At 39.1% G+C, this 9,121-nt stretch overlaps 1 protein-coding gene across 1 annotated transcript in view; it reads right to left on the bottom strand.

Moving 5' to 3' along the window:
- The window catches only part of INTS9 (integrator complex subunit 9), a 173,545-nt gene that overhangs the window by 132,301 nt on the left and 32,123 nt on the right, over window positions 1-9,121 (bottom strand). The window contains exons 3-4 of the mRNA XM_007938721.1: window positions 5,418-5,480; window positions 438-577 (exon numbers count right to left, since the gene is read on the bottom strand). Coding sequence (XP_007936912.1) covers window positions 438-577; window positions 5,418-5,480 — 203 coding nt within the window. The remainder of the gene's footprint in view (window positions 1-437; window positions 578-5,417; window positions 5,481-9,121) is intronic.

The following is a 9,121-nucleotide window of genomic DNA, read 5'->3' as shown; positions in this document are numbered from 1 at the left end:
GGATCTCCCACACAGATCCCCTTCCGAGTGGTTGACAGTAGTACCTAGGCAGGGAATGGTCCCTTCGGACAACATGACCAAAGTAGGTGAGACCAAGTCTGGCCATTCTCACTTCCAAGGAGAATTCCAGCTGCAGTTCTTCCAGGACAGATATGTTAGCTCTTCCGGCATCACTGTGGCCTCCCTTAATTGCAATCATCTGCACAGGAGAGCCATCTCTGGAAACTCTTTCCCATATGTGAAAAAAAGATTAAGATTAAGGAATTCCACTAAACATATCTTTATCTAGTGAGGTACCTACACAAGCCTTTTCTTTGGGTAAGTTGCACAGAAGGAAATAACAATCACTCCTGGCATGAAATCCAATTAAATAGTCACCACTGACAGAAAGGAGCTTTCCAGACACATTTGAATGAGCTAAGAATAAATACTCTCACCTGCCGATCTGCACAGTGGGTTCTGTAGCATAGACAGTGCCTGTGAAACCAGTGTGTTCAGTGATGTAGGGCAGTGCCATCATGCAGTGATAGTTAGAGATGAGGATCACATCTACCGTAGACAGATCTATTAGCTCGGTCTGAAAAGAAAGGGGAGGGAATGATACATATCTGTACAGGGCTCATAGATCAACATGATGTATCTGAAAAATGATGTTGTCAGATGCAGAGAAGTACTTTTTGTACTAAAGAATAATGACACTTTTCCTGCAATACTTCTATTCTCTCATTTTAGGATAATTCCTAATATTGACATCATGTAGCAGGACAGGACTGTGAACAATGTGAATGTAGCCAGTCTACCAGCAGCACTCTGATTTTACTAATTCTTCTGAGTTAGACACGTGAGGATAAATGACAACAGGATGCCTCAGCACCTGCTGCCTGGCAAGTGAAAACAGGTAACCTGAAGCAGAAGGAGGACAACATAAGCTATAAAGGCATACTAGAATGTAATGCAGTACTGTTGTAGATGAATACGAAACAAGGAAAGCAGCACACAGAAACCAGCTCTTCAAATGTCAAATGTGGGGGGTAACTTTTGACTACTACTGTTAGAGAGGGCATGCACACACAGAGGGGTCATGAAAGAAATTATACTCTTATATTCTAGCCTAATCTTAAACTCAATTCTACCCTTTCACTCCATTATTCAGGTAATGTGAAAAGGGAAAAGATAAGCTAGCAGCTGAGGGACAATGCTACCTATGTTTGGTAAATTTTATGGAAACTTTTATTGCTGAGTTAATAGAATGGAATATTTTCCCCATGTATTTAATTCCTACCTGTCTTTATGGCTCAGTTCAAATGTCACTTCTTCCACCAAGGCCTCCTGATTTTCACAGATGAAAGAAACCACTTACTCCTCAGAACTCCCAAACCAGTTAATGCATCTCTACAGCAGTCTTCACACTGTTCAACTGCACCTCAGATTATCGCTTTGCCCTTCAATAACTGAATCTCTGTGAGGTCAAAATCCTGTAGTGACTCCTCTCTGCCCCCTCCCACTCCTTAATAGGTCTGGGTACCATTTGTTAAAGGACTGTATCTTTAAAAGCAGTGCCTTCTGTGGGGATAAGTGAGATACTAAGGTTCAGACACTCCTCGGAAGGAAGGCTGGACAATCTACTTCTGTAGTGATACTACCTCAGAAACCCAAGGAGGGGTCGCTATGAGTCAGGTCTGACTCGACGGCAAGTAACAACAACAAGGTTCAGACAACATACCAATTACTGAGCTCTCCGTCATGGAAGAGTTAACCCTGGAAAATTATATAGTGCACTAAGGGACAAGCGTAAGGTAAAGTCAAGGAAGGTATTTAGTTAGAACAGGTAATTAAACTAGTATCTCTCCAACAGAGAAGTAACAAAGATCTCTGTGACATCAGCAAATGATAAGAGGCACCATGTCATTTTGGCTGTGGGTATTTTTTGGTTGAATGACTTTACATATAAGATAAGTTAATTTAATAAAGCTGCAAGGCATTATAGGCTTCTGAGGACAGCATGTTGATTAGAGGTCATAAGATACTCACTGCTAGGGCAATGACAATCTATTTGAATAAAATACTTAATAACAAAAATAGCCAATTTATACCATCCTTAACTCCATGCTGAGCACAGCCCTTCCAATATAATATCTTTACTTTCTATCAAGATGAAGGATCATGTAACACTTCATTGCTCCAACCATCTACTACTTCTCTAGAACCATTTTTAAACAAATAAAGCAATTAAGACAGAGTAGCTGAGTGATAGATTCAGAAGGAAACAATGGGAATAACAGTCTAAGCAACAATAAAACTCAAAAGCATCACCTCCTTTCCTCATATACACAGAAACTGGGTGAGAATATTTGAAATTTCCTTTCAATATAAAACAGTTCACAGAATCTAGAATTATGAGAAAACTTGCTTGAACACAACAAGGGGATACTGTGTGGTTTAGAATCAGGCAAGATATACATTAGGGTTGTATCCTTTCACCATTCTTATGCAGTTTGTATGTTGAGCAACTAGTCTGAGAAGCTGGATTATAAGAAGAAGAATATGGCATCAGGATTGGAGACTCATTAACAACCTGTGATATGCAGATGATACAACCTTGCTTGCTGAAAGTGAAGGGGACTTGAAACATTTATTGATGAAAATCAAAGACTACAGCCTTCAGTATGGACTACATCTCAACATAAAGAAACCAAAAATCTCCATAACTGGACCAATAAACAACATCATGATAAATGGAGAAAAGATTGAGTTTATCAGACATTTCATTTCATTTGGATCCACAATTAACATTCATGGAAGCAGCAGTCAAGAAATCAAAGGACATATTGCACTGGGCAAATCTGCTGCAAAAGACTTCTTTAAAGTGTTTAAAAGTAAAGATGTCACCTGAGGACTAAGGTGCACCTGATTCAAGCCATGATATTTCAATTTCCTCATATACATGCAAAAACTCCTCAATGAATAAGGAAGACCAAAGAACTGGTGCACTTGAATTATGGTGTTGGTGAAGAGTATTGAATATATCATGGACTGCCAGAAGAACAAACAAAGCTGTTCTGGAAGAAGTGGAGCCGAAATGCTCCTTAGAAGCGATGATGGCAAGACTGTTGTGATAGTTAAATTTGTATGTCACCTTGGCTGGGCCTGGTTGAGTGGTTGGGCAGCTGGTGGTAGTTATTCCCCATGATGAGACTGCAATCAACTCCATGGTGGGATCTACCACAAGCAGCTGAGTAGGTGCTTTTGGGATGTGGTCTGCCTCCTGTATATAAGGAGAAGCCTTGAAGATAGTCTCTAGTTTTATGGTATGCTTGAACCTGGCATGTAGCCGTGTCATTTGTTCAGCAGCCTGCCATGCTCTGCTGACCTTGGGACTTTCAATAGACTTAAATTAATGGCCTGCTGTGTGTTTTGGTAACATCGGGACGGTGTCTTTTTACTTGTCAACCTTGGGCTTGTTAGCCTCAGCAGCCAGTAGCTGCCTGAGTGAAGAAATGCCTCTAGCTTCAATAGGCTGGGAGCAAGAGACAGAGCTGAAGCCCAAGGTCGAGGGGCTTTCACACAGCCCCTAGAGCCTGGCACTTTGAACTTAAAGCCTCCAACCTCTAAGAGAATAAACTCCTGCTTGTTCAAGTATCCCATCTGTGGTATATATACCTGTCTGAGTGGTAGTAGGTAATCAGAACAGCCGAATTTTGGACAAATTATCAGAAGGATTAGTCCTTAGAAGGTCTTCATGCTTCCTAGAGGGTTGTTGAAAAAGAGGAAGATCTTCAACAAGAGGGACTGACACAGTGGCTGCAACAATGGGCTCAAACACAGCAAAGACTGTGAGGATGAAGCAGGACTGGGCAGCGTTTTGTTGCTATACATAAAGTTATTATGAGGTGGAATCGACTTGATAGCACCTAACAACAACATGTATATATATAACTAATTCTGTCTGTATAGATGTCAAGAGTGTCTACATAGATATTTTTCATTTTTCCCCTGAGAAATACATTTAATATTCAAACATGTTTGTAGGCTCACACTTATGTAGTTACTGACATACTTTCATTCAATGGAGTCCAATAAATAACATTTTAATTTGGAATTCTGTAGACCTTGAATTGGGTCAAAATAACCACAATTTATTGGTTGCTCACCATACTGTGCTAGATCCTGTAAGGGATACAAAAATATTTAAGGTAATTGCACTAGATTACAAATTCCATGAGTAATAGGATTGGGTCTGCCTCGTTCACCCACAGGTCAGCAAAGTAACTGGATTATTTTAGGTACTTCTCTGTTGCTTTTACTCCTCTCCTATTTTCTCCCAGTCACACAATGCCCTAGGACTCTAACACAGTGACTATTACTAACTTGTATCATAAAACCTTAAATGCACCACCAATTCCTAACTGACAAATGAGGATGACAGAAAGACTCAAAAGCAGTGAGGAAGAGCTCAGGATTCTTTGTAACTCTCTACCCTTACTCTTCTCACTACTATATCTCAAAACTGCCACCTTCAATTACCAAGTACATCTCTTTTTCTTCTTCTCTTTCCCTCTGGTATCCTAAAAGGACACATACACATACTTCAGAGATGAAGGGGAAAAAAAAAGTTTACAGGGCATCAATGGGGAGAATGTAAAGTAAGGCAAACTGTATTCCAAATTTTCTTTTCTCTTTAACACTGAATCATGGAAGTATTTTTTATAGGGATTGTAATCCACTTGGCGGCAGCTTCTCACTGATTTCCTCAGGAACTTTGGACTAGACACTGGCTTCCTAACATTTTATTTGTCTGTTGAGATCCCCACCCTAGGCCACTAAGGGATTAGGCCTGTCAGTTGAGATTGATTGGTTTCCTTTCAAAATACTGGAAACTAATTTCATGTTCCTTTAAAACTATGAGACTGGCCCCAAATCTTTACAGTCCTTATAACATGTCTCACTATGATAATGTGACACATATACATGACTTAGTTCAAAATTTATGCATTTCATGCAATATTAAGTATATTTCAAGTCAGTAAAAATTTTTAATTTTACTGGCATTTATTGGATAATATAAACTCTCAATTACACAGTGTAACCAAGATAAGGTAAAAAAGCATAGTTAATCTATGCATATAGGCACTTTAATTACAAAACTAAAAGATTTGAACTATTTTCTTACCTTACTCAAAACTATGCTCCAGTAGAAGTGTTAGTGGGGATTTATACAAAGAGTTAGGAGTAGAAGAAGGGAGTGACTTAAATCATTTATAAACAATATGAAAAACCGTATAACTATGTGCCTAGAAAAACAGATGCATTTCAAGTTGAAAACAGGAAGCTAAGCCCCTTAAAATTATTTCTAGATTTTATTTGGAGAGATTACAGGATATGCTTTGTTTCTACAATAAGATTAACTTTAATCTTACCTCTGGTAAACAGAATTCAGGCACAGAATCCACAAATACGTGACCCGAGCACTCTTTTAGCTCCTAAAAGAAAAGGAAAAAGATCCATAGGAAGAGATACCCAGTAGAAGAAACATCAAAGAAATTTAATTCAAAACACAAACTTTTTATGAGAAATCAGACTGCTAGAACTGGAGGGAAGCTGAAAGGCTATTTAAGTCAATAGTTTCCTGTTTGGAGGAGCTTTTGTGGTAGAGTGGTTAAAGCATTTGGCTGCTAACCAAAAGGTCAGTAGTTTGAACCCACCAATGGCTCCCAGGAAGAAGATGAGGCAGTTTGCGTCCATAAAGATTTACAGCCTTGGAAACCATATGAGGCAGTACTACTCTGTCCTATAGGATCACTATGACTTGGAATCGACTCGATGGCAGTAGGTTTGGTTTTGGTTTTGTTCCCTATTTAGGCTCAGGAGGCTAAGTGCCTTATTTGGGTAAAAATGCTGATTGGTGGCAGACTTAGAACTAGAACACACATTTCTAGATGCCTTTTCAGGGAAGCTGCTTCCAGTAACCCTTGATCTAACGGTTTCCAAATAGTGTTTATGTGGACTATACTAGCAATATCAGAATTATCTGGGGATACTAACTAAAGTCAAAGTTCCTGGGTTCTATCTAAGACCTAAGGGATCAGAAACTCTGGTGAAGCACCTCTGGAATCAGTACTTGTAACAAGCATCTCCAGATTATGTTATCAATCAGGTTAGGAATTATGGCCCCAGACAAATTACAAAGAGTCTCTTTCTTCTCCTCACAATTGGGGGAAAGGGCCAAGCAAGAAGAGGAATAGGTAGTAAGGATAAAACTACCACCACTACAACTATGACTATAATCTTTGCCCCTGCAAAAATTACCAAATGTATTCATTCAAAAGAAATATAACATAGTGCAACTCTCTACCCTGCCCATGACCTACCATATTTAGCATACCTGTCTTAGTTTGGGTTGCTCCAGAAGTAGACCCTGAGAAAAGGGGTTGAGAGCAAAGAGGTGCTGAAAACACAGCAGGAGAACGGGGAAGTGATAAAAGGACAGGCAGGTGGCTGATAAAGGATATATTAATGAGCCACATACCACAGTGGGCAACGGGCACTTATTCCTGTGGGGAAACTCTGAGAAACAGTATAAAGCATACATCTCAGAGTTATCCTACTACGGGATAAAGGATCTGAGACATTTATGTAACAGCTCCTTTATTTTGTGGCCACCATTTGTCCTTCACTTTGTTGTACTGTGGTGGCTTGTGTGTTGCTGTGAGGCTGGAGGCTATGCCACCAGCATTTCAAATACCAGCATGGTTACCAATGGTCAACAGGTTTCAGCAGAGCTTCCAGATTTACACAGACTGGGAAGAAAGAAGGGGCTATCCACTTCTGAAAAACTTTGCCTGTGAAAACCTTATGAGTAGCAGCAAAACACTGTCTGATATGTTACTGGAAAACTTTATGAACACACCTGAAACGTTGTCTAGAATGCCAGAAGATGAGTTCTGCAGGTTGGAAGGCACTCAAAATCCAAATGGAGAAGAGCTGCCTCCTCAAAGTAGAGTCGACCTTAATGTCCAGGATGGAGTAAAACTTTTGAGACATTCATTGGCTGATGGGGCACAACTCAAAATGGGAAGAAATAGCTGCACATATCCAATAATAATTGGAATGTGGAACGTACAAAGTATGCATCTAGGAAAACTGGAAATTGTCAAAAATGAAAGAGAATGCATAAAGATTGATATCCTATATATCAGTGAGCTGAAATGGACTGGTATTGGCCATTTTGAATCAGACAATGATATGATCTACTGTGCCCAGAATGACAAATTGAAGAGGAATGGAGTCACATTCATTGTCACAAAGAACTTTTCAAGATCTGTCCTGAAGTACAATGTTGTCAGTGATAAGATAAAATCCATATGCCTACAAGGAAGACCAGTTAATACTACTATTATTCAAATTTACACACCAACCACTAAAGCCAAAGATGAAGAAATTCAAGATTTTTACCAATTTCTGCCATCTGAAATTGACCAAACACACAATCAAGATGTATTGATGATTACTAGTGATTGGAATGCAAAAGTTGGAAACAAAGAATCACTTGTTGTTGTTTGTTGTTGTTATGTGCCGTTGAGTCGGACCCAACTCATAGCGACCCCTCCTTGGGTTTCCGAGACAATATCACTATGGAAGTAGATTTCCCCATCCTCCTTCCAAGGAGAGGCTGGTGGGCTTGAACCATCAACCTTCTGGTTAGTAGTCAAGTGCCTTAGGCACTATGCTACCAGAGCTCCCAAAGAATCACTAGTAGTCAGAAAATATGGCCTTGATGCAGAAATGATGCCAGAGATAGCATGACAGAATTTTGCAAGACCAACAACATAATCATTGCAAATATATCTATATTTTTTTTTTCAAAAACATAAATGGCGGCTATACATGTGGATCTCACCAGATGGAACACACAGAAATCAGATCTACTACATCTGTGGAAAGAGGCAATGGAGCTCATTATCTTCAGCTCAAACAAGGCTAGGAGCTGATTGTGGAACAGACCATCAACTGCTAATATGCACGTTCAAGATGAAGCTGAAGAAAATTAAAACAAGTCCACGAGAGCCAAATATGACTTTGCTTATATCCCACCTGAATTTAGAGACCATATAAAGAATGGATTTGACACTGTGAACACCAATGAGAGAAAACCAGATGATATCAAGAACATCATACATGAAGAAAGCAAAATGTCATTAAAAAGATAGGAAAGGAAGACATGACCAAAATGGATATCAGAAGAGACTCTTAAATTTGCTCTTGAACAGAGAGTAGCTAAAGCAAATGAAGAAATGACAAGATAAAAGGGTTAAAGAGGAGATTTCAAAGAACAGCCAGAGAAGACAAAGTCAATTACTATAATGAAATGTACAAAGACCTGGAGATAGAAAACCAAAAAGGAAGAACATGCACAGCATTTCTCAAGCTGAAATAACTGAAGAAAAAATTCAAGCCTCAAGTTGCAATATCGAAAGATACTATGGGTAAAATATTGAATGATGCAAGAAGCATCAAAAGAAGATGGAAGGAATACAGAGTCACTGTACCAAAAAGAATTGGTCGATGTCCAACTATTTTGGGAAGTGGCATATGATCAAGAATCAATGGAGGAAGAAGTTGAAGCTGCATTGAAGGAACTGATGAAAAAAAAAGGCTCCAGGAATACCCACTGAGATGTTTCAACAAATGCATCCTACAATGGAGGCGTTTACTCATCTGCCAAGTAATTCAGAAAACAGTTACCTGGCCAACTGACTGGAAGAGATCCATATTTGTACCCATTCCGAAGAAAGGTGATCCACCAGAATGTAAAAACATTATTAATATCACACACAAGTAAAATTTTCCTAAAGATAATTCAAAACTAGTTGCAGCAGTACATAACAGGGAACTTCCAGAAATGCAAGCTGGATTCAGAAGAGAATGTGGAATGAGGGATTATCACTGCTGATATCAGATGGATCTTGGCTCAAAGCAAAGAAGACCAGAAAGATGTTTACTTATGTTTTATTGACTATGCAAAAGCATTTGATTGTGTGAATCATAACAAATTATGGATAACACTGAGAAGAATGGAAATTCCAGAACACTTAATTGTACTCATGAGGAACCTGTACATAGA

The sequence above is a fragment of the Orycteropus afer genome, unplaced genomic scaffold (assembly GCF_000298275.1).
Source record: "Orycteropus afer afer isolate SDZICR_OR568_19922 unplaced genomic scaffold, OryAfe1.0 scaffold00053, whole genome shotgun sequence".
NCBI classification, from domain to species: Eukaryota; Metazoa; Chordata; class Mammalia; order Tubulidentata; family Orycteropodidae; genus Orycteropus; species Orycteropus afer.
The sequence above is the reverse complement of the archived record's forward strand: the minus strand, read 5'-3'. Positions and strand labels throughout refer to the sequence as shown.